Here is a 25,401-nt window from a genome sequence, read left to right as displayed (position 1 = left end):
AGCAGCCCCTTGGGCTTGGCTGGGCTGTGGCAGCTGTGGCAGCTGCTCCCAGCTCTCCAGGGTCGCTGTTCAGCTGCCTGAGTGCTTCGGGACAGGCCTTTGGCCTCTGTAGACTCCATGGCAGGCGGGTGGGGTTGCACTGCTGGAGCAGAGCTGGTGGTGAAGCTTTTCATGGATTCACAGCACAGCACACTTGTGTTCCACATAGGCCAAAAAAATGTGCAGCCTGTCTGAACCCCTCATGGATTTCCTGAGGAATGAAGACATAGAGGTGGTCAAGATGAGTCTGTCTGTGTTCACAAATATACTCATGAACAAGGATATCCTAACATCCTGCCCCACAGCCCCCAAACTGGCTGCCGCGCTCCGGCCCCTCTTTGACAGTGTAAGGCTCTGTGCCCCCAGCCATGGCCCCTGGCTGCTGCCCACAAGTGTGGTGCCCTGTGGCCTGTTGGGCCTGGAGAATCCAGTGCTGAGTTTTTTCCTTTCCAACAGGACAACAATCAAGTGCGGTGGCTCTCCATTGGCCTCTACAAAGATGTGATGGAATCAGTAGTGGAAAGGGGAAAAAAGGCCCTGAAGCCTCATGTGAGCGAGAGCCTGCTTCCCCTCTTCTTCCACTGCTACAACGAGAACCGGCGTGTGGCACAGGTGAGGCCTCCCGGGTGTCCCCTTGGGAGGGGGCTCAGCTGTCTGCCCAGCCCCTGGCACCTGACGGGCTCCAGCCTCCTGTGCCCTGGGCCGCGGTGCCATCTCTGGCTCTCTGCTGCTCTGCAGACCTCTCGGGAAACGCTGCTCTCTGCAGTAAACTTCCTGAAGAGAAGGGATCTCAAACAGCTGCTCAAGTTGGATGACCCGTGGAGCTTTGCCGAGCACGTGGTAAGGACAGGCTGGAATCCCCAGGCCAATCCCTGGAGAAGCCGCCTGCCCAGGGCACCCAGTCTGTGGGGCTGGCGGCTGTGGCCCCTGCCCAGTGCCGCCGGCAGGGCCACCAGCCTGCGCCCCACACGCCGCTCCCTTCCCTGGGCCGTGCGGGCTCTTCTCCGGGCCCCCGTGGCCCCGAGGCCGGTGCCGAGCAGCCGGGCCTCAGCGCTCGGTGGGCAGGGGGGGCCGTAGGGAGCGCCCGGCCCGGGGGCAGGGCCCGCATCAACCCTTTCCCTCCGTGCCCTGCCGCTCTCCGCAGCTGGCAGAGGACAGGAGCCGAGCGGCCGAGCACCTGCGCCAGGCCCTGCCCTACCTGCAGAATCCACAGGAGCCCGTGCGAGAGGCGGCCGTCAGATCCATTGGTGAGCCACCGAGCCGGCTCTCGCTCCCTCCCTTCCCCGTGGCCTCAGGGTCCGGGCCAGGGGCCGTGACGGGCTCTGTGTTCCTAGGGACCGCCGGGATGCTCATGAAAGGACAGCGGGAGGAGCTGCAGCTCATCTGTGAGGGTGAGTGAGGCCGGCGGGGTGTCTGTCTGTCTGTCCTGGGAGCTGCCAGGGGAAGCTGCACGGGGTGTCTGTCTGTCTGTCTGTCGTGGGAGCTGCCAGGGGAAGCTGCACGGGGTGTCTGTCTGTCTGTCGTGGGAGCTGCCAGGGGAAGCTGCACGGGGTGTCTGTCTGTCTGTCCGTGGGAGCTGCCAGGGGAAGCCGCACGGGGTGTCTGTCTGTCTGTCCGTGGGAGCTGCCAGGGGAAGCTGCACGGGGTGTCTGTCTGTCTGTCCGTGGGAGCTGCCAGGGGAAGCTGCACGGGGTGTCTGTCTGTCTGTCCTGGGAGCTGGCAGGGGAAGCTGCACAGGGTGTCTGTCTGTCTGTCCTGGGAACTGCCAGGGGAAGCTGCAATCCCTGCCCCGGCTGCGGCGGCTCTGCTCCTTGTGCGCACGAGGGGCAGCGTCGGGAGCACGGAGCCTTTTCAGAGATGTCATTTGTGGCCAGCACCTTCTAGCTGGTCCTTGTTGTGTCCTGCTTCCTCCAGGCCGTGGCAAGAGCTGAGTGGGCCGCTCCTTTCCGGGGCTTTCCTCACTCTGGCCATGGCTCTGTTTCTTTCAGCCCTTCAAGCCCTTAACTCAGATGAGAGCCCCTCCAACACAAACCTCATCGTTCAAGTCATGTTGGATGAAAGAGCTACATCACTAAGTTCATCTTCTGGATCAGGACAACCAGGACAGCAGCAGATGCCATGCAGGAGGAAACAAGCTGGAGATCAGAAGGGAGCAGCTGGAGCTCCAGGCCCAGCTAATGCTGGGAAAATCTGAGCTTGCCTTCCCTCTTTACTGGTCCCTCCCTGCGGCCCTCAGAACCTGCCTGTTCCCTTCTCCCAAGCTTTGCCATTAATAAACATTTCAGCTTCTTGACCTCATTTGTATCTTTGTGGCGCTGAAGTGGATCAAAACCTGAGCCCTGCAGCACACAGGCCCCGTCCTGCCGTTCTTTTCTGTGCTGTGTTTTGTGCAGAGAAGCAAAGCACATCAGGCTGGAAAGGTCCCTGCCCTGGAGGTCTGGTTTCACAACACTGTGAAAGACCTAAGGGTCTTGCTGAGCACACTGAAGGTCAGCAGTAGGACTCAGAGCCTGGATTTTTTTAGAAGAGTCAACTTCAGTATTTTCTGAATCCAGCTGTAAGGGATTCCGTGGCAAGCATCCACTGGGGGCAAAGGAGCTTGGAATGCTGGAAGTTATTCAAGAACAGGTTCCTTGGAAGCACAGCAGTGGTGCTTCCCTACAAAAGGGAGAGCAAGAGGGCAGAAGCAGAGATGGCCCTGATTTCTAGTGAGCTTTGGGTGTACTAAAAAGGAAGCAAATGAAGCAGCAGTACAGGTGTGTGGAGGGATAGAATTTAAGAGAACAGTGCAGAAGGTGATTTCACGCCTGGGGAGTTGCAGCTGTGCTCATCAGCAGAGATTAGGAACAGGCCTGCCCTTCATAGGCCACAGCTGTGTCCAATAAGAAGACTGCTACAAAAGAGTGGGTTAGCTGCGTGAGCAGAGAGTTGGAGTTGGTTGCTTCTGCTGAGAAGAGACTTGGAGTTTGTTGGCTGTGCTGTGAGGGAGAAGGAGTCAGTGCTGCTAGGAGCTGTCCATGAGAAATCACCCTGAAGGTATGGGAGCTTAATGATAAGATGACTGCAGTACTTCAGTTCAGACCTTTGCTGTATCTACTTGGAAACTGGGATTTTTGCCCCACCTTACATCTGTGAACCTTGGAAGCCCCTCATGGCATTAAAATTGTCCTAACTGGATTGATTGTAATAATGGTGAAATTAAACTCTCTGGAACACAGCAAGGAGATCAGCTGGCTCAGAAAGCATGGCAATTTTGGAGCACTTCATCCTTTTCATAGCACTGCTTGGTTTCTCTCCTTCAGAGCTGACACTCAGGTGTCTGTTCTGCTTTGGTATGTAATACATCTTGTGAAGGAAGGTGTGCCAAAGAGCTCCTCCTGATTTAGAGATCAAAGCCAGGACCTATCAAATGTGCTGATGAAAACCTCAGTTCAGTATATAAAAGAAGAAATGTTTCAGCCAGCAATAGTTTTCATGTAGAATGCAAAGCAAGGTGGTTGATGCATCTACAGCACAAATTAATGCATTTTATCTACTGGACTGACCTCAGGAACATTAAAAGAAATGCATTGTGCTGCTGCAGTGAGTTTTGAGCAGTCCTTTCAAATAGTTTTCATGTGTGATCCTCCTTAGAATATGAGATGTTCATTTTGCTCAGTTATATTTAACATGGCAAATAAGTAAAGGCATTCAATTCTAAAGTGAACTTTTCATAGAGTATCAAAGTGCTGCTAGTAAATTAAAACTACTCAATCTAGTGCATAATGAAGAGCTGTAATGCTCTGAATAAATCTATTGCTCAAATGTGTACTCTAATGAAGGTATAAGTCATTAGTGTTTGCCTGACTCTTTTTATGTGGTTGAAATTAACAGCAATGTAAGCCACATTGCAAACACTAAAAAAAACAAATCCCAAATATTGAGAAAAATATTATCTGTAAAGTGCACCATGGATAATCTGTGTGGATAAAATTTTATCTGCAAATGCAAAATGTAGCTTCTTTCAATTTTTTTTCTTTACTTTTTTTTGTACACAGCAGAGAAATAGAAAACCTCTTAAAAGCTCTTTCTAAAAGATCATATGGCAGCAGTTGGAATTTAGTCTATCAAAAGTGCTTCTCATGGTACATAAGGAAGTGTGATATCCCATTAAAACAGGGGAGAATATTATTAATTTCTATTAAAAAGACTAATGAAATGGAGTATGATATCCTGCCAGCTGTGGCTTAGAACTTTTTCTTCTTTCATTTGAATTAGAAACAGGAAAAGCCACAATCAGAGCAGGGCATGGAAGCGGTGGAGAAGGAAGTAATTTAGAAGTGTTCTCTTTCATTTTTCAAATCTGAAGGACCTGAGGGATTCAGCTCTTGGTTTAAACAAGAGCAGCCATCTGACATTCTGTAGCTCTCCAGAAAATGCAAGTCAAAAAAGTCTGGGCTGTGGGAATAAAAAGTATGGGTGGCTTTTTTCCATTTTGTCTCATTTTGATTTTTAACATGTGGGAATTTACCAATGCAGGGAGATTTCCTCCGTGCTCTGTAGCAGATGAGTTATATGGGCATATCACAGGGTTGACCCTGAATCTGTGAGTCGGTATGTTCAGCAGGAATGGTTTATACACATTTTGGTTATGGCACATCATGGTTCTTGCCATCTTCTATGGCATTAGAACAGATACTTAAGTGATTCTGGGCCTCAGCTGGCAGCCAGTACAAAATGCTGATGGAAATCTGTTCCCCCACAGCGTCATAACACCACTCCTGAGAATATCCACATTGAGCATTTTCAAGTGCACAGACCAAACATCCCAAAGGGAAAGGGGCAGATCTTATTGCAGTCTTGTGGCAATGCCAGAGGTCTGAGATTTACTTTGGTTGTCAAATTTTTGTTTGTTTGGTACTTATTCAGCTCCTGTGCAGTAAGCATATGATTTCTCTGCAAAGCCCCAATATCCCACATCTTATATCAAAATATACCTCAGTGTATAGTGCTCAGAATAAAGATGTAACACCACAGGTCAACTCAACCTATGAGAAGGTGCACAAAAAAAAAAAACAAAAAGCCTTGGCGTTCCTGAACGCATTTGTGTAACAAGTGTTTTGGGTTTCGCATGTTGTTACTCTTGAAGTTTAATGGTGTATTTCCACCCCCATGCCACAGCTTTCCTTCTGACAGGTGCCTATAAATCCCTGGCTGATGGCAGTCAGTGGAGCTCAGGTTTGGGCTGGGTCACTTCTGTGACAGGGCACTTTACAAGCAGGGCCACCAAGGCCAGCAACTGCACAGGAATCAGGTACAGACCAAGGGGCCTGGCACTGCCGGGCTTACTAATCCTCCTCTTGAAGCTCAATATCAGAAATTAATTAATTATTAATTAATTATTCTGTAATTTTGTGGCAAAACCCTGAGGAGGGTGGGACAGTAGGGAGAAGGGCAAGGGAGACCTGGGGGGTGGTCTTGCACACGTAATTAATGGTGTTTGCACATATCCAATGGTCAATAAAGAACAGAAAAAGCCACTCGTGTTCCAATATCCTTTTACAGGTCATCATAACAGCTTTGCCTATTTGAAGATGTACATCTGTGGGGTTTTCAAGCTCAGTTAGAAGCACCTTTCTACCAAAACTGCAAAACTGCTATTGGTAAGGGATGCAAGTACCACACGAGGAAAAAAAAATCACAGGTAGTGCAAGAGTAATTCAGTCTATTGAGCTACTCACAGCCATTGTGTGTTTTACTGTGCCCTACTGACATTGTGTTTTTTTCCTGAAAAATATTGGAAATCATTTTCACTGATGGAACTGATGGGGAATAATGAATCAATCACATGAGAGAGAGTGGATTCAGCAAGCTCAATGCAAACTATTGTGAAAAGTTTTTAAAAGTCTTTTTGTTCAAAAAATGTTTGGTTTTTTTTTTTTTTTCCTTCTCCTCAAGGTTATTCTGAAAGTAAATATTTGAGGCTGGCATGCAGTCTTGACTATTCTGAGAGCCAGTGAAGAAAGAAACAAAAATATCTACAAGCAAGCAAGAGGAATGAGTAAGGGAAGGTGAAGGCAGGTGCAATGAGTTGTGTGGATTCCAGGTAAGCTGGTGTAGGGTTTTTACATCTACTCCTGTAAAATGGCAGCTTTGGGTCTGAGAGACCCTGATGGGTCTTTTGGATAAAATGGGGAAACAGAATCGTTGCCAGCTTCTTTCTCTTTCACCCTGGCAATCCACAGGAGCAAACACTTTGTGCCAGTCAGCAACAATTCCTGCAATGGAATTAAAATGCAAGTGCATAAGTGAGTCCAGTCCTCTGACCATCCTGTGGAGGTTTTAATTTTGGCTAATGCTGAAGTGTGCCCTGGTAGGATTTGATCCCATCAGTGCCATATTGAGCTCCACTAGTTACAGTGCCCATGTTCTGAGGCCTTGCCCTTGTTTCCATTCTAAATCCTGCTTCTGCATGAATGAATGCCTCTCATTTATTTTGGTTAAAATTTGCCTGTCTGGTCTTGGTCCATGAACAACTCACAGTCCAATGCTCTTCAGCAGTTTGGTTCATTCAGAGCATAAATCTGAGTAAATTTTAGTTATATTTTTCTTGAATTAGTAGAGCATAAACTGCTCATAGTCCAGCTATTGATTTGGAATGTCAGCTAATTATACCTTGGTCCTTATTATACTAGTGATTGAGAAAGCTAATGGACTACATTCCTGTCTTGGTTTGGCAGCATGTAAAGGCTAAGCATTGAATGTCAACTGTAGTTTTAGAGTGAGATTCCTTGATAACAATGGTTTTTATGCATATATAATGTTTTTTATAAAACAATACTTACAATGTTTTTCATTTAAGAAGACGTAGGAGGGAAGAGGAGTTTTGTTATCAGAAATGTTTCCAGCACAGATTCAGACCCCACACTGAAGTTCAAACGAAGTCCATGGGTAACCCCAATGTCTTAGGTACTTTAATTCTCAGATTCATTCAAGACAATTTTGGAATTTCCATTCCCCCCACCCACTGTCTGCCAGAGCAATCTTTGTGCTCATGACTGCTGTAATACATTCATGTGCAAGGTGCTGTGATATCTTTATTTTCTGATGATTACCGTTTCTCCTCTCCTTGTAGTCTTAAAAAAACCCCAAACCTTTAAAACTGATGAGAATCAAACAGCAGAATATGGGGAAAACTGAAAAGTTTGTGCCTTTCTACCAATTCCCTGGCAAATGAGATACAGTACAAGCACAGTAGTACTTGAGCCTTGGTTTTTCAGACAAAGGCTGTGAGAACAGCAAGTGGCACGACATGAATCTGTTCTTGTGTCAGTTCCTTCAGTGAAAATGGAGCACAGTGGTGCTGCAGCCCCTGAGCACCCTCGGGATGGTCAAGAGCTGCAGAAGCAGGAGATGACCTGTTCCAGAACACCAGTTCCTGAAAACTGCTCTGCTGAGCTCAGGCACGTTCTTCTGGCTGTGAGGGGCTCTAAGACAGGGATGTTTGTTAGCAACTTTAATAGGAGTGAGAGACAAAGGATCTAGAGGCACTAGGGGACATGGCATTGTGGAGGAAGTGCACAGTGAGCCTTGTTTGTGGGGTTTCTGGATTTAGAATTCAGCATTCAGTGAAGGCAGTAACCAGGCTGAACCATGAGAAATACCATACTCTCCAGGCAGAAAAAAACACAAAAAGAGCAGGTAATTTGACTCACCCTTCGGATTTCGGACTTGCTGCTCTTCCTTTACAACAGCAGGCTGCATAAGAATTCATGAGACTAACCTGCTGCTAAGCCATCTCTCACAGCTCTTGTTAAAAACTGACATCCCTGTCAAGGGGCAGATATGAAGCACAGGTCCTGCTGTGACCCGTGAGGCTGCATGATCATGTAATTTTGTGTGCTGGAGTCCCTTTCACTTGCTCTCTCACTTAACCAAGACAAAAAGCTTAAAAATCTTGCCTTGATGTACAATCTGATTTTTCTCTTTGCTGCCTTCTGAAATTGGGTATGCTGGGTGTGCAACACTTGCTGGCCTTTCAGAAGTAAACCCTGTCCCAGTGACAAAACAATTGTGATTCTCCTGGTTAGATGCTGAAATCAGGTCACCCAGTGAGCAATAGTTACTGAATTAACCCTTGGGCACTTAGTGACTGAGAACTTAAAATTTTATTTTAAGTAGTTATTTAGTGATCCCTAGTTTCCTAGGGATCAATAAATAAAGCAATACTTACAAGTTTTGTCATTTAAGAAGATGTAAGAGGGAAGAGCGGTTCTGTTATCAAAAAAGTTTCCAGCACAGATGCAAATCTCACACTGAAGTTGAAGGTCCATGGATAACCCAATGTCTTAGGTACTTTAATTCTCAAATAGATCCATTCAAGACAGTTTTGGAATTTCTCTACAGGAACCAAAGTCTTCTCACCACTCAAAGCTCACCCATCTTTGGCCGCAGCCTGATTTTACATACATATACATACATACATATATATATATATATATGTATGTGTGTGTGTGTGTATTTCTATCAAACCATGAAAGTTTTTTCTATCTGCTGAGAAGCTGTGAAAGACAATGCATAAGGAGAGTATAGAGAGTGTAGAATGGGTAAAGATTAAGTCACACAGCAGCTGAGTTTGAAAGACATTTTCTGTCTTTTAATCTGTCCACTTTTGGCATTGTAAAAGTCTCTCCTCCACAATAGTCTCTCAAGTACTATATTTAATGATTTAATGCTGACTCTGAGAGTCCACTGGTGCAAAGAGTGTGACTATCTTAGTTAAAGTGACAGTGGGCAAGTCCTGCTCCACATGTTGGCTCTTTACAGTGCACAGAGCAGTGGGGGAGGTTGGCTGGGGGCTGTACCTGCCTCAAAAAGGCTTAATTATACAAGAAATATTGAACCAGTCCAGAAAGGGCACGTGGAGGTGTGTCCTGGGGCTCTCTGTAACACAGTGCACCGTGGTCGCCGTGGATGGAACAGGACAGAGCGTGCAAGGGTGACCCTTTGTGACACGTCGTGCTGTAGGTGCTGGTGACACCACGGCCACACCACAGTGCTCAGTGCACGCTGTGGAGCAGAGCAGTGCTGTGAGGAGTCCCCACACAGCCACGTTGTTCCTTGCTTTTCCAGGCGTTCTCTGTGGAGGTCACCTTGAGGCCACACTGTGGGTCTCAGTGACCCAGAGCCTTTCCAAGGTTTCTCTGCTGCAGGTGCCCTGAAGGGCAGTGTGTCAGACTTGCTGACCAGAGCCTTTACAAAATGTTTCTTGTCACTGTGGCAGGAGGCCTTCAGGCCAGGCTGCAGGACTTAGTGTCCTGCAGCTGTTCTAAGCCCTCCCCATTGTAGCTTTCTTCAAGGCACAGCTGCAGCCCTCGCTGCCCTGCAGCTTTCCCAAGGCATCTGTGCTGCCCTTGTTGCCCTTAATCCCGACAAGACATGGCAGAGAGACCTCCCACGCCACCCAAGAAGGTGGAGAATTGCCCTTGTGGTGCCGCACTCCAGCGACGTGCTGACTTGGAGCAGCTGCAGCTGCTGCAGAGGAGTGAGTGAAAGAGCTGGGCCACAGGGCTGGCCTGCAGCCAGCTCCACCTGCCCCATCCCATCCCTTCCCTGTGGACATGCCCATGGATAGGACAGAAGAGGGGCTGGGGCATCCTGGGGCTGTCCCTGCCTGGGGAGACTGCAGGGCTGGCCTGTGCTCTCTGGCCTCTCCTGCAGCTCCTCAGCTCTGGCATTCCTTGCTCTTTGCCAGATGCAGCCAAGGACCCGGCACAAGGGCTGGATGCTGCCCGTAGCTGCTGGCGCTCTGTAGGCCAGGTACTGAGAGCCATCCCCTCCTTCCGAGCCGAGCAGCAGCACTGCAGCACTGCATGGATCATGCCTCTCTTCCCCGTTGCTCCTTCTTTTGCAGAAGTTCACAAACCTCGCTTGGTGTCGAGAGATGATCAGCATGTTCACCAAGGGTGCAGCAGAGGCTGGCCCCACAGCCCCTCAGAGCATACCTCCTGCTCCCAGCCTGGATCAGTTTGGGGAGAGAGTTGTTTCCAGTCCCAGTCAAGTAAGCGGCCTGTGGCCGGGGCTGGGTGTCCCCAGCAGTGCCGTGGCGCCTCAAGCCTTTGAGACCCGGCCCAATGTGGTGGCAAGGGAAGAATTTCTCAGGGGAAGCTGGGCAAGCTGCTGCTCTGGCAGCTCTGCAAGTCTCCCTGTGCCTCGTGTAGGTGCCAGGCTTTGTCAGGAACTTGCACCAGAGGCTGGCGTCCAACGAGCCTCCAGACGACTGGCTGTTCATGGACATCCTGCGGCTGACCGAGGAACAGCCCACTGACGTGGCAGTGACCCTGCTGCGGTGTAGCCCAACGTGTGACAGGTACAGGGCCCACCTGCCTTGGGGGCTCAGGCCTAGCCCTGTACAGCCAGTGCAATGGGCTCTGCTGGACAGGCAGAGAGTTCCAGGAGCCACTGGAGCCTCCATTTCCCAGCGCTGGCCTGTCAGCCCATAACCCTCCTGACGTGCTCCCTGCCTACCCCTCAGGGCACTGTGGCTCTGCCATCTGGGCCCTTGTGGCTGCCCAGGCCACAGTGCCCTGGCTGAGACCCCCGTGACACCCAGCTCTGGTCCTGCAGAGCTGCTGCAATCATGTGGAAGACCATCGCCTCGTCAGGAACGGCAACGGAAAAGGTGCTGCCCACGCTGCTCTGCGTGATGGACGGCTGGCCCATGCAGAAAATGTACACCGCCGACGGGGACAACAAGGATGTCTTTGCCCTGGCCGTGAGTTTCCATAGCTGGCCTTTGCTTGTACGCAGGTTGCTGCTCCAGTGCCTCTCCATCCTCTCCCCCACTGCAACGTATCTGCCCGCCTCAGGCACTGTGCTGACACCTGGCTTAGGGTTCAGGGGCACCAGGCCGGCTGCTCCCCCTGTGTCTCCCCTGGCCTCTCCCTTGTGTGCTCAGGCCTTGCCACTCCATGTTGAGTGCTGTCTCTGGATGGTTTATCCTTTGCAGGCAACCAGGGTGATTTGGGAGATTCTCCGCCTGCCCTGGTGCCCAGAGCCGTTTGTGGAATATTCCCCCCATCTCCTTGTGGCTCTGCTGTACCAAGTTTACACCAGTACAGAGCAGATGTCAGAAGAAGTAAATACGTTCTGGAAGAAATGCCAGGAGGAAAATGGCATTACCGCCAACCCCAACAGGTGCTCCGTGCCAGTCCTCCTGTCACTCCCACGTGCCCAGGGCTGCAGGCTGGGGTCCCAGCATAACCCGGGCTTTGCTCTGCACACAGCTTTGTAGTGAGCACTGTGAAGTCATTGCTGTACCATCTGCAATGTGTGAATTTACTGATGGCTCTGGAACGGAAGTGTGCCTGGGACACGCTGCTCCGTGCAGAAACCCACCACTATGCAATGGGTCTGCTGGCCAGGTGAGACCTCGTTCTGCCCACCGCCCCTCTCCTTTGTGCCCGCATGGCCCCACACAGTCCCCGCGGTCATGGGCGCAGGGCCTTGTCCCCAAGGGAGGGATGAGCGGACTGGAAAAGGCCGGCACAGGAGGGTGCCCGGGAGCAGCCGCCTCCCAAAGCGCCCCCGGGCTGCTCGGGAGCAGACCGGAGCTCTGTGAGTCAGCCCTGGGACAGGTTTGCCCGCCCGGCCCAGGAGCAACGGTGCCTTTTTCTGCCCGCCAGGGAGATGCGCCGTGTCTGCCAACCTTTCTGCTCCTGCATCGCGCTCCGCCTGCTCTGCCGGCTCAGCATGGAGGAGCCGTGCTGGGAAATGGCCTCCCTGGCGTTCCTGGTGGAGGTGAGCGCCACGGCCAGCGCTGCCCGGCTGAGCTGCCTCCCAGCCCTCTGCCCTCTCGGAGCCTCAGCTGCCTGGGACGCTGCCCGTGCCCTGTGCTTGGCTGCCTTGGCTGGGCCCCGTGCACTTGTGAGCTCCTGCCAGCTGGGCACCTCTGTGCCTGCTCTGTGCCTTTCAGGTCCTGGATTGCCTGGATTTGAATGAATGGGGTAACAACATCCTGGAGATCTTGACCAAGCACCTGCTGAGTGAGTCCATGGAGATGCGACGCCTGGCCCTCAGAGGCCTCCTGATGCTCAGCAAAGACCCCTCAATGGTGAGAAGGATGCAGCAGCTGAAGCTGTGCTGGCAGCGTGGGGCTGGGGCAAGCAGCCCCTTGGGCTTGGCTGGGCTGTGGCAGCTGCTCCCAGCTCTCCAGGGTCGCTGTTCAGCTGCCTGAGTGCTTCGGGACAGGCCTTTGGCCTCTGTAGACTCCATGGCAGGCGGGTGGGGTTGCACTGCTGGAGCAGAGCTGGTGGTGAAGCTTTTCATGGATTCACAGCACAGCACACTTGTGTTCCACATAGGCCAAAAAAATGTGCAGCCTGTCTGAACCCCTCATGGATTTCCTGAGGAATGAAGACATAGAGGTGGTCAAGATGAGTCTGTCTGTGTTCACAAATATACTCATGAACAAGGATATCCTAACATCCTGCCCCACAGCCCCCAAACTGGCTGCCGCGCTCCGGCCCCTCTTTGACAGTGTAAGGCTCTGTGCCCCCAGCCACGGCCCCTGGCTGCTGCCCACAAGTGTGGTGCCCTGTGGCCTGTTGGGCCTGGAGAATCCAGTGCTGAGTTTTTTCCTTTCCAACAGGACAACAATCAAGTGCGGTGGCTCTCCATTGGCCTCTACAAAGATGTGATGGAATCAGTAGTGGAAAGGGGAAAAAAGGCCCTGAAGCCTCATGTGAGCGAGAGCCTGCTTCCCCTCTTCTTCCACTGCTACAACGAGAACCGGCGTGTGGCACAGGTGAGGCCTCCCGGGTGTCCCCTTGGGAGGGGGCTCAGCTGTCTGCCCAGCCCCTGGCACCTGACGGGCTCCAGCCTCCTGTGCCCTGGGCCGCGGTGCCATCTCTGGCTCTCTGCTGCTCTGCAGACCTCTCGGGAAACGCTGCTCTCTGCAGTAAACTTCCTGAAGAGAAGGGATCTCAAACAGCTGCTCAAGTTGGATGACCCGTGGAGCTTTGCCGAGCACGTGGTAAGGACAGGCTGGAATCCCCAGGCCAATCCCTGGAGAAGCCGCCTGCCCAGGGCACCCAGTCTGTGGGGCTGGCGGCTGTGGCCCCTGCCCAGTGCCGCCGGCAGGGCCACCAGCCTGCGCCCCACACGCCGCTCCCTTCCCTGGGCCGTGCGGGCTCTTCTCCGGGCCCCCGTGGCCCCGAGGCCGGTGCCGAGCAGCCGGGCCTCAGCGCTCGGTGGGCAGGGGGGGCCGTAGGGAGCGCCCGGCCCGGGGGCAGGGCCCGCATCAACCCTTTCCCTCCGTGCCCTGCCGCTCTCCGCAGCTGGCAGAGGACAGGAGCCGAGCGGCCGAGCACCTGCGCCAGGCCCTGCCCTACCTGCAGAGCCCACAGGAGCCCGTGCGAGAGGCGGCCGTCAGATCCATTGGTGAGCCACCGAGCCGGCTCTCGCTCCCTCCCTTCCCCGTGGCCTCAGGGTCCGGGCCAGGGGCCGTGACGGGCTCTGTGTTCCTAGGGACCGCCGGGATGCTCATGAAAGGACAGCGGGAGGAGCTGCAGCTCATCTGTGAGGGTGAGTGAGGCCGGCGGGGTGTCTGTCTGTCTGTCCTGGGAGCTGCCAGGGGAAGCCGCACGGGGTGTCTGTCTGTCTGTCTGTCGTGGGAGCTGCCAGGGGAAGCCGCACGGGGTGTCTGTCTGTCTGTCCGTGGGAGCTGCCAGGGGAAGCCGCACGGGGTGTCTGTCTGTCTGTCCTGGGAGCTGCCAGGGGAAGCCGCACGGGGTGTCTGTCTGTCTGTCTGTCGTGGGAGCTGCCAGGGGAAGCTGCACGGGGTGTCTGTCTGTCTGTCCTGGGAGCTGCCAGGGGAAGCTGCACGGGGTGTCTGTCTGTCTGTCCTGGGAGCTGCCAGGGGAAGCTGCAATCCCTGCCCCGGCCGGCGGCTCTGCTCCTTGTGCGCACGAGGGGCAGCCGTCGGGAGCACGGAGCCTTTTCAGAGATGTCATTTGTGGCCAGCACCTTCTAGCTGGTCCTTGTTGTGTCCTGCTTCCTCCAGGCCGTGGCAAGAGCTGAGTGGGCCGCTCCTTTCAGGGGCTTTCCTCACTCTGGCCATGGCTCTGTTTCTTTCAGCCCTTCAAGCCCTTAACTCAGATGAGAGCCCCTCCAACACAAACCTCATCGTTCAAGTCATGTTGGATGAAAGAGCTACATCACTAAGTTCATCTTCTGGATCAGGACAACCAGGACAGCAGCAGATGCCATGCAGGAGGAAACAAGCTGGAGATCAGAAGGGAGCAGCTGGAGCTCCAGGCCCAGCTAATGCTGGGAAAATCTGAGCTTGCCTTCTCTCTTTACTGGTCCCTCCCTGCGGCCCTCAGAACCTGCCTGGTCCCTTCTCCCAAGCTTTGCCATTAATAAACATTTCAGCTTCTTGACCTCATTTGTATCTTTGTGGCGCTGAAGTGGATCAAAACCTGAGCCCTGCAGCACACAGGCCCCGTCCTGCCGTTCTTTTCTGTGCTGTGTTTTGTGCAGAGAAGCAAAGCACATCAGGCTGGAAAGGTCCCTGCCCTGGAGGTCTGGTTTCACAACACTGTGAAAGACCTAAGGGTCTTGCTGAGCACACTGAAGGTCAGCAGTAGGACTCAGAGCCTGGATTTTAGAAGAGTCAACTTCAGTATTTTCTGAATCCAGCTGTAAGGGATTCCGTGGCAAGCATCCACTGGGGGCAAAGGAGCTTGGAATGCTGGAAGTTATTCAAGAACAGGTTCCTTGGAAGCACAGCAGTGGTGCTTCCCTACAAAAGGGAGAGCAAGAGGGCAGAAGCAGAGACCCCCCTGATTTCCAGTGAGCTTTGGGTGTGCTAAAAAGGAAGCAAATGAAGCAGCAGTACAAGGGCTGACACACGACTGTCCCACTGTACTGAGCGCTGTCCAGCAGCGCTGGGATCCTGGGTGCAGTTTTGGTCCCCACAGCTGAGGAATTACAGGTCCTGCCTCGTACACAGTCAGGAACCGAACCAAGAGAGACCAGAGGGAGGAGGCCCTTCCAGTCTCTCTTGGGCATGGCTGCCAAACAGCTGCTGCTTCTTCCTCCTCCTGTGTTTGGGGTTTGCTGATCCCAGAGCCAGGTTGTGCTCTCTTTTCCAAAGACTGTTCAGAACTATTTATTCCGAGACTGGGTTTCAAGCAGCTTTTCTTGCTCCCTGTTCCAAATGTGGGAAAGACATGTTCTCTGTGCAGTGGGGAGCCCTGCAAGGTGCTTACAAGAGCATCTAACCCAAATCTACCCTTTTGCAGTTTAAATGTGTGGTTTTCTCCAGCAAGACAGAGCTCCTCTGGCTCTGCCGGTGCCTGTTCTGCTGCCTTTGGGCTACCTAATGTTGGCATAAGGAACTTGCACCAATTCCAGAGTCTGCAGTGACAACAAAGATGCTGAATTTGAGACTGGTAAGTTGCTATGTTGACTATATAAGGCTAAGCTGGAGTCCTAAAACTCCTTTGATGCTGTGAAGTTTGCTCAGCAGTTGAGAACTTGAGTACAATTGTAGTTTTTCTCTCAGCTTTGAGAATCACAGAATCCCCCAGCAGTTTTACCTTCCCTCCTCTGGATTTGGATCTAATGTGGATAGATCAGCTGATTAGATTTTGTAGCTCAAAGAAATAGGAACAGGACTTTCCCACTATCCCATCTAAAGCCACCCTGTGCAAGTGGGAAGCCATTCCCTCTGTCCCTCCAGGCTCTTGCCCAAAGTTCCTTTCCAGCTCTCTTGGAGCCCCTTTAGGCACTGAAAAGGGCTCTAAGGGCTCCCTGGAGCCTTGTTCAGGCTGAACAGTCCCAGTTCTCCCAGAATATCAGTGAAATGCTCCATTTCTTGGACCACTTCCTGGTCCTTGCTGGCCTCTTTTGGACTTCCTTGAGGTCCTCTGCATCCATCTCAAAGCCACCACAGCTTGCACAGACAGAAGCTGCCCTCAGCTGCCTTAAGGGAAGAGCACATACAAACCTTCTGCTGTTGGCAACAGGGAGTTGGGGGAGAGCAGCCTGGCCTCCCAGCACTGCTAGAAAACTTTTCAGCTGAGGAAGGAGTTTTGTTTCACTGGAGACAGCAGCTCCCCCTTTGGCTTTAAACACAACCAAAGGCACAGTCATTGATTAGAGGCTGAAGAAAATGATGTATTCCAGTCCTGCCCACATCTCCCTCAGGGAACTGACAGGCTGCTGGGCTCAGACAGCTTTTCTTAATGAGACAGAATATTTTCACAATGATGCCATCAGAGAACAAACAGGGGTAAAGCACTTTTATTTACACTTACTCAATTTGTAAAACCATGTGTCCACTGCCATCATTTAAAGTGCAAGCTACATGTCTTCTGAACAACTGAAGGCATACCAGGTGCTATGTAAGGTAAAATACTGCCACCAGTAGTTATACAACTAACTACGAATGCCAGTAGCATAGTTCAAACCCTGACCAGCTTAGTGTGTTACTTGCTCTTGTATATTACCAGCCAAAAACATATTCCATTGCTTTGGATACAATACTTTCATCTTTCCTAGGAGTTTGTCTGTCAGAAACCACCTAGAAGGCAGGGAGAAAAACAAAAAGAGAAAATAGAGAGCATCAGTCAACATGTAGTTAATAGTTTTTACACTAAGCATTTATTTCTTCTTTTCCTAAGTGCTACTATATTTTGACAAAATATGTTTGAATGTTCAAAACAAGCCCTTAATCCCTGGCAAAGTGCCAAGTCATTAATTAAGTATTTTTTAATTATTATTTTAGAGACTGAACAGACTGAGCTTGTACTGGAACCACGTCATTAAAGAACTGACAGCAAAGGGTAAAGGTCACATTGAAGTTAATGTCAGCAAAGGCTCATTGAGGTAAGGGGAGACAACACAAAAACAAATGTTTCTGTTTCACTTAAAATACCTGATAGTCACTAGTGGAAGCCTTATATGCTGTTGCCAGAGGTCTCATGGTAGAAATCCTTGCACTGTTATTTGCAGGTTGTGTTGGTGTGCCAGCAGATTTTGTAGGTGGAGTGAAAATTGAGGACATTGAGGATGTAGAGCTTCTTTCATAGTTTTCCATCAGACTCTTAAATAGAGGGTTAATATAATGTAAACAAATACTGAAAAGCAGTATTCCAACCTTTATCATCTAAAATTATCTACTATTTGGATTTTTTTGATAAAACATATTTGGATCCCATCACTTTTTAGTATCATATATCCTTAAAGGAGACAAAAAAAAATCTGTGGAGAATGACTGAGGAATGACTGTTATTTTCATAAGCTAATGTACAGTACTCAGTGCAAAGGGCTGCAAGTATTAAAGGTCAAGATATTGCCAATACCTAGACACTAATAACTCATGTTAATATTAAGACTACAAGACAGCCATGTCTACCCCCTGTCGCAGACATTTCTCCACAGAAATCCTTTCTTTCAGATTTCTACATCTTCGGGAGGCCAGAGGCCCCCGAAGAGAAAGTAAACAATTATTATCAGCTGCTGGAGAATGCAACAAGAACACCTTAATTAGCTCATTTTCTATGTTTATAATTAAAAGCCAATCACCAGTGCAAGCTAAAAAACTAAATCCTTAAACACAGCTTTGTTGTAGATTCTTTCTATCTATTCTTAGCTTAGCTAGCTGCTCTGCAAACCTCTCTCTATATTCTATTTAATATAATCATAATGTATTATATATAATATATTAATAAATCAAACCTTCTAATTCAAGAAACAAAATTCACCGTCTCTCTCTCACCAACTGCACCCACACAAGTGCAGTAATAACGCCCAACTACTGCTTACAAGTGAGTGATCGTGTTTTTGTAGGGGCAGGTAGGAGAACAGGATTGGAATTTCCTTGCTAACAAATTTTCAATCCAAAGTACTAAGATCAATTCAAGAGCCAGAAGCACATAGTCACATAAAAAATAGAGAGGTACAATTAGGAGCAGCCACAGTCTTAACCTGCCATTAGGTATCTACTGCAGGCCCTAAATTCCAGTCAGAAAACTTATCTCAATTGTGTTTTATATTATGGTTTCACTTCCTTGTCTCATGCAGTAATGTAATTGTGTGCATTGTAACTTCCAAGGAACAGAGAGATTGCTCATAATGGTCTTTCTAGCAGGAAATGTGGACAAGTATTTAAGAAAAAACTTATGTAAATGTGTAACAGACTATATCTATATAGATGAACTACCTACAATTTGCAATTCCAAAAGAAAAAAAAATTAAACACATCAGGGAAAATAAAAAGCAAGGCCAAAAGCAGAGTGCCTTTGAACTAAAAGCAACTATTAACTTACTTTATCTATACAAGGCTTGACACCAATCATGATAGATTCACCAAAAATTTTTCCATCTTTGCTTAAGGCTTTCCGGGCTTGAAGCTTAGACTGATATCGAATATGCATCCAGTTTCCTGCGTTGGACATCTGAATGAGATTAGGTGAAAATTGTGAAATGTAGTTTTTTTAAATGCTTAATTCACAATGTTTCTGATTTAAGTGGCAAACTAAGACATACCACATGCTTTAATATGTTTCCATACTGAGCAAACTGTAGTAGAATATAGGAAGCTGATGCTTGAGGAAATCTGGAAGACAGAAAAAAGTACTCAAAACATTGAGTGGTTTAAGAATTCAGGTGTTGAGATACAACCCTATGAAGCCTTCACAGAAATGCAAAGAGAGCACTGTAATATCAGCAGCAGTGACCTGATATAAAATACCACCTTCTAGGCACTTCAGCACACACCCCAAGAGCAGAATGGTGCCTTTCTAACTAGAAAAAAATAATGTGTAGCTCAATTTAAGATGCCTCACTGAAATATATGTGTTTGCTTGCTTTAACCATAGCTGTAATTGCAGTACATACCAATGCCAGACAACATCAATGCCCAAGGATTTTTCTCATATGCTCTAAAGACTTCACCCAGGTTTTTCTGATACTTTGGAAATCAACTTACCCAAATACAGTTACCCATGTGTCATCAAGTTGATCTTCTGAAGTAAGGGAATCACCTTGAGTATAAAAAGGGTCCAGCTGAGCAGGAGATAGAGTAGTCTTCTTAGGCTGCCCAATGCTTGCAGGGCTGAACATGCTTGAAGCTGTTAAATTGAAATGGTATTGCTGAACAAATTTCTTTTGCAAGACAGAGGTTTATTGGAAAAGAATAAATTCAGTGTCAAGCATTTCACTTGTATATGGAAGAGTTTGATGGGGATTTACTCACAGACAGAACAAGTAAGTCAATCATAACTTCACATCTGCAAACACACTAGGAAGTTTTTATGACTAGCAACCTAGTGTTCTCTTTGACTTCAAAACACCAATAGCTTAATACAGTTGCCAAATAGGAACAGGCCAACAGAATTAGGCTTAGCAAGAAGCCACCAGTTCATACACAAGGTATCAAACCTTGTGAAGATGGAAGGCAATCCATCAATCTCAGCTTCTTCACTCAATTACAACCACCTCTGTGCTCAGTTCAGCACCACATTTGGAACAGGCAACAAGAAAAGCTGCTTGAAACTCAGTCTCAGAGTGAATAATTATTTCCTACTCACACCCACACACCTTTTGAAAAGCTAACAAATACACCACCTCTTCATAAACTAGCAAGGAACTGATGCAGCTTGAACAGTGATGATTTTTCTGTATTAGAAAGCAGTAAGAAAAGAGAATAGAAATTTTGACAGGACATCTACCTGCTCCTGGAGTTGATGGCAGAATTCCAGTGGATGGGCTCTGTGATAAAGTAAAGCTGGCCTGCATTAATATACAGGAAGTAACAAATTATTCTTATAGGTATACTGCTCAGATCAAGTGATTTAAACATTCAGGTAATAATATTAATTATTTGCCTTAAGTTATTCCTAACTTTTTAGAGAACAGATATTTGCATGGATTTTTAACAAAAAGCTTACCAAGAGCTATTAAAGAAAAGTTAATTGACAGCATATTTGACATATGCTTTGTGAAACAAAGTAGCTTCAAGTATCAATAATCAGAAACATTCTTAAAATAGTTCATGTCACTACTGCTGCACTGCAATAATTCACACATTCATGTGCATCCCGATGGAAAGGATATTAGTATCCTAATTTTACCAGCCCTTTCACTATCTAAAGGGTTCAGAAATCATGGGAACATAACCTTCCTTTCTATGGAGACTAGTACCAGACTTACTTTCCTGCTACTTAGTGCATAGAAGGAAAGTATACTTTGAGTTTTAGATGGTAGCAGTTGTTTTCTTTTTAACATAGGATTTCAACACTCAGAACAATTTTAGTCTACTTTTAGCCTGAATTATGGCATTTCTTAGATAAAAGATCAAACAGCCTGGAGTACCTGTAGACCTAGCAACATAGGTTCTGATAGCTGCTCAACATTTTTTGAAATTTAATATCCAGTCCTTTTAAGACACTATAGGATTCTGCCCTTCACAGAGAACCTCAGCTATCAGAATAAACTTTTCAGAAGGCAACACTCAATACAAAGACTGCTCCTTCAGTTTAAAGTGTTCTCCTTGCATCAGAAGAGTTCAGTGAAAAAGGACCTAGTAATGCTTCATTAGTTAGTTAAGCAGCAGAGATTATAATAAAATTTAGCTCATAGAAAGTTCAGTGTTTCTCCTTCAAAATTAACCCCAACTGTTTGATTAGATGTTTTATTCAGAAAAAAATTCCTTCTGTTTCCATAAGTGCCTCTATTGCCTTCTAAGAGGTAATCACAGAAACCTGGAATTATTAAGGTTGGGAAAGATCTCTAAGATAACAGAGTCCAACTGTTAACCTAACACAACCATCTTGACCACGAAACCCCTTGGGGACACTTGTCCCCAGGTGCCACTTCCACACATTTTTGAACACTTTCAAAGATGGCAATTCTAACACTTCCCTAGGTGGCCTGTTCCAATGCTTGACCACCCTTCCAGTGAAGAAATTTTTCCTGATATCCAATCTAAACTTCTTCTGGTGCAACCTCAGGCCATTTTCTCTTGTCCTATTACTTGTTACCAAGGGAAGAGACCAGCCTCTACCTTGCCACAACCTCCTTTCAGGTTGTGCAAGGGTCCTTCTGGCAATCAGCAGCCCAATAAACTTATGAGAAAGTGAAAAGCTGATAAACAAAGCTGAATTTGAGAACATAACAGACTTGCATAACTGAGGATCACTTGCATTTTTCACTTCCTGCGGAACTGAAAATTGGCGATAACAGCAAACTGCTTCATGACCACAGCTCTTGTTTGAACAGGTACACCAAACAACCTATTCTAAACAAGAGCATGATCTCTAGGCTCAAAACTCATTCTTCTACAGCAGTTTATACAGTTAAGTTTGAGAATTCACTGAGGCAGTAAGCTGCCTCACATCTTCTGCTAAGAACAGGCCAGTGCTGAAGACACTTACTGTTCTTCTTAAGGTCAGAGGTGTCGATCCAAGCCCAGGACTAGATAACTCATCATATATGCTTCTAACTGGTGGAGCACCACCTTTATCCTTATGTGAAGGGACTACTGGTTGTGGGGGAGACCCTCCTGCAATTCAAAGGAACAAGAGAAGAGCATGAGAAAACTTGTAATTTTGCTTTGGTGCTACTTGTTGTTGAAACTTCAGTAATACATTAAGCCATGCCCTCATGTTCATTGTTGTTGAGGTTTGATTGTTTCACTGGAGGTTTGCAGAGCCATCTGTCCTACCAAACTGTTCAGGTTTGAATGTTTATAATACAGAAGTCTTATTTAGAACTTTCAGACCTCTTATTAACCCATTATATTCCCTGTTTACATGTTCTTTCTCTGAAGTCCTGAGCATGGCTGTATCTTTCAATTTTAAGCCAGGCTAGAAATCTATTTTAATTGTTTCAGAGACTAACTTGCCTATAGTACAGATGCAAAAGCAAGATGTATAACAATTGAGATGAGATTTATAAAAATTGAACCATACCAAAATGTACAGAGACATTGCACATTACTGTCACATTCCCACTGTCCAAATTCCTTGGCTTCTTATCTAATTTCATATTAAATAAAAATTTTAAGTTCTTGAGAGCAAGGACTAGCTTGCATATAGACAGGATGAAGTGAAACCAGCCAGGATGAAGTTAAACCAGCTGCCCTCCCATTTTGTAAACTTTAGGACTTCCAGTAGAACAGAGAATTAAACTTCTTGAAAGAACTTGATGTATCTTAACTCTTTGTGTGGATTTACCCCAGGGCAAAAAAAATAGTTTGCATCAAGTTTTCATTTGCAAAATGTTTGGAAACCAAGCTTTTCCAATCCTAAATTCTGAGCTTTAAGGCTCTACTCTGAACTGTTTAACACATACAAGAACTGCTACTGTTACATGGAATAATGTGCATTATGTAAAGCACTCTCCCATCAAGGTTTGCAGTTTTTTAAGTGATGTGCTTGATCACTTCCTTTGGGAAGTTTGTGTTAGTATCTTACCGGTCATCTTTTCCTAAAATTGATACTCTGAGGCTATAGAAAACCCTTTAAAAACCCATTTGGTGAAATTCACATGATTACTTTCAATTTCATAAATATTTCCGTAGGAGGTTTGTTCCCAGATGTGTAAGGGCAGGCAGACAAGAGCAAGAAGCAGAAGACCAACAAACCTCCATTATGGAACATTTTAAGTTGAAAGGGACCTTGTAAGGGAAAGATCATTGAGTCCAATCCAGCCTGACATTCAAAGAAGAGAATATTTTATTAAGAAAAATTCTTGCAGTACTTTAATCCTCAATTTTTCCTTCAAAATGACTTCAAAATATTAACACCATCAGATGTTAAATTATGCCAACTGATTTAGTACAAAATCCAAGTTCACCCTTGGCATGTCAACTACTCACTCATTCTTCTCAGAGAAGAAAATAGATGTACAATACTAACATGGGTAAGAACTTCTCCTAGTCTGATTAATAAGGTGGCTGAAGAGAAATGAGCATCTACAGCTAGGAAAAGTCACTTCTCCAGTCCAATGACAGCAGACATCAAGAGTTTAGCAACAATCACTAGATACTAATTAAGAAGTTTATTTTCAGTTTTTCTCCCCCCAGTTTTTGTAAGTTTGATAACCTGTAAGTTTCCTTTTAGAATTCAAAGAAATAGAAAAAATTCTGCAAAGAAATCAGCAGTTTGCACAAGCTGCATTTAGTTTGCCAGCAGGTATCTCTGTTTTCAACATCAGTGTATGTGCAATTGACTTGTAATGAGTCATATAAATTGGTTCTGTATTAGGAGAGGTTTATTGCCTTCCCTGTAAAACAAACTTTTCCTGATACCAAAACTGTCACATTTAAAACATTTATTATAATTGAATACACTGAGTTCACCACTTACTCAATCAGTGGAGTTTGCTTATAGAAAGATCTAAAACTATAAGGATTCAAGTCTGCAGCAGTCATGCAGAACAATGAGACAAACCAATTTTTTGCTTTCAGGACAATTTTCCAACATTGAACAAATTCTGACCTGCAAGTAGGGGAGACCTTGTTTCCATGACACCGACTGAAGGGCCGTATAAAGCACGTGGCTGCGGAGTCACTGGTGCAGGTAAGTCACCCATCAAAAACCCAGGGAGGAATTGAGCACTAGTTCCTTGTTTTGGAGATGTCGGGGAGCCAAGAGTCATTGGTTCAGCTCCTGAAAAGAGAATTTTAAAATACGATAAAGAAAAGTGAAAGAGAAAGACAAGGCAGCTTTTTCCATTGTGGGCTCTATGAAAGAAACATAACACAAGATACAGGAAGTGATTTAGATCACAGAATCCCAGAACTGTTAGGCTTGGAAGGGACCTCTGGAGACCATCTACTCCAAACCCTGTGCCAAGGCATGGTCACCCAGAGCAGGTACACAGAAACGTCTCCAGGTGAGTTTGGAATATTCTGGAGGCTCCACAGCCTCCCTGGGTAGCCTGTTCCAGTGCTCGGCTACAAGAAGTTCCTCCTCACGCTGAGACAGAACTTCTTGTTTTGATTTACGGCCATAACTCCCCTCTCTGTCGCTGGGCATCACCGAAAAGAGCGTGGCCCCACCGCCTCTGAGATATTTACTTGTATCGATGAGATCAAAGCCGGTTTAATCATTCATTTTACAAGTAAGCCGAGTTTATCACAATGTTGCATTTTACGCAATTTCAAGTGGCGGCCGATCGATCTAACCCCGCTCCCCTTTCGCGAACCGCCCCTTCCCGGCGCCGTGTCCCACCCCGGCTCAGCAGCATCCAACCCCCGCCCAGCGCAGGGGCTCGGTCCCGGCCCCACAGCCCTCACAGCGGCGCGGGAACCCGCGGGGCGCCCCCGGCCGGCCCGGGCAGCGCAGCCCCCGAAGGGCGCCCGGCAGAGCCGGAGCGCGGCGCGGCCCGGGGGAGCCGCGGGCCCAGTTCACCTGCGGGCGGCAGCTCCATGGCGAAGGCGGCCATGTCGGCCCGGAGGGCGGGAAAGAGGCGGCGGCGGTGGCTCCGCCGGGCGCTTTCAAACCGGACGGAGCTTCCTGCCGCCGTCACTTCCGACCCAGCCCATGAGATGGTGGGACAAAGCGGGGCGGGCGGAGCCCCGTCATGGGGTGAGGGTGTCGGGGCCCGGCATCGGGTTGTGCCGGCCGGTCCCCTCAGGGCTGCCTGGCAAACGGTCCCTCAGGGACGGGCGGGTTGCGAACGGAGCTGAGGGAACCGCGGGCGCTGTTACCAAGGGCTGGTCCTGGGCTGCTCCCGCGGGCTGGGAACTCGGAGCGGCCTCCCCACCCTGCCTTCCCCACGGAAAGGGTGTCAGTCAGTGCCAGGCTGCCGGCGGCCGCCGGGACAAGGCAGTGAGCTGCTCCCCCGCCGATACGGGGGTCGGTGACCACGGACAGCGATGGTTGCCTGATCCCCGCATTAACGTTTAGCATAGAATCGTGGAATGGCTTGGCTTGGAAGGGATCTTAAAGCTCATCCAGCTCCACCCGCTGCCATGGGCAGAAACACCTTCCACTATCCCGGTGAGCCCCGTCCAACCTGGCCTTGGGCACTTCCAGGGATGGGGCGGCCACAGCTTCTCTGGGCAGCCTGTGCCAGGGCCTGCCCACCCTCTGGGTAAATAATCCAATCTCAACCTACTCCCTCTCTTTGAATCCATTCCCCCTTGTCCTGTCACTACAACTGCTCCTACAAATTCCTGTTCTTGAGCAATTCACGCTGAGAAGAAGAGAGGTCTTGGTTCAAACACACCAATGTCTTACAGTTAAACTACTGGTATCAGGACAGAACACCAATCTTGAAACCAAACATTTAAAATCACTTTAGCACACAATTTATCCAAACACAGTGATCTCTTTATTTTGTTGCATATTAATATATCAAATCATT

The 25,401-nt window shown here is 48.2% G+C and overlaps 1 protein-coding gene and 1 long non-coding RNA gene across 3 annotated transcripts; one reads left to right on the top strand and one right to left on the bottom strand.

Annotated features, from left to right (window-relative positions):
- The first annotated feature begins 3,000 nt into the window (after positions 1-3,000).
- On the top strand, positions 3,001-7,039 carry LOC131560960 (uncharacterized). The gene is made up of 4 exons (XR_009275033.1): positions 3,001-3,075; positions 5,584-5,681; positions 5,977-6,124; positions 6,884-7,039. It is a non-coding gene; the product is annotated as an uncharacterized LOC131560960 (long non-coding RNA).
- A 9,283-nt stretch (positions 7,040-16,322) lies between these two features.
- On the bottom strand, positions 16,323-24,542 carry NUP35 (nucleoporin 35). Of its 2 annotated transcripts, none has more exons than XM_058809710.1 (9): positions 24,444-24,542; positions 23,529-23,699; positions 21,462-21,589; positions 19,758-19,818; positions 19,016-19,157; positions 18,574-18,643; positions 18,354-18,482; positions 16,961-17,128; positions 16,323-16,606 (listed from the first exon to the last, which is right to left on the bottom strand). In XM_058809710.1, the coding sequence occupies exons 1-9, from the start codon at positions 24,475-24,477 to the stop codon at positions 16,529-16,531; spliced, it is 981 nt and encodes a 326-aa protein (XP_058665693.1). In that variant the 5' UTR covers positions 24,478-24,542; the 3' UTR covers positions 16,323-16,528. The 2 variants fall into 2 exon arrangements, with proteins under 2 accessions (XP_058665693.1, XP_058665694.1); XM_058809711.1 differs by having other exon boundaries at positions 24,264-24,475.
- Positions 24,543-25,401: the final 859 nt, after the last annotated feature.

The sequence above is a fragment of the Ammospiza caudacuta genome, chromosome 8 (genome assembly GCF_027887145.1).
Source record: "Ammospiza caudacuta isolate bAmmCau1 chromosome 8, bAmmCau1.pri, whole genome shotgun sequence".
NCBI classification, from domain to species: domain Eukaryota; kingdom Metazoa; phylum Chordata; class Aves; order Passeriformes; family Passerellidae; genus Ammospiza; species Ammospiza caudacuta.
The sequence above is the reverse complement of the archived record's forward strand: the minus strand, read 5'-3'. Positions and strand labels throughout refer to the sequence as shown.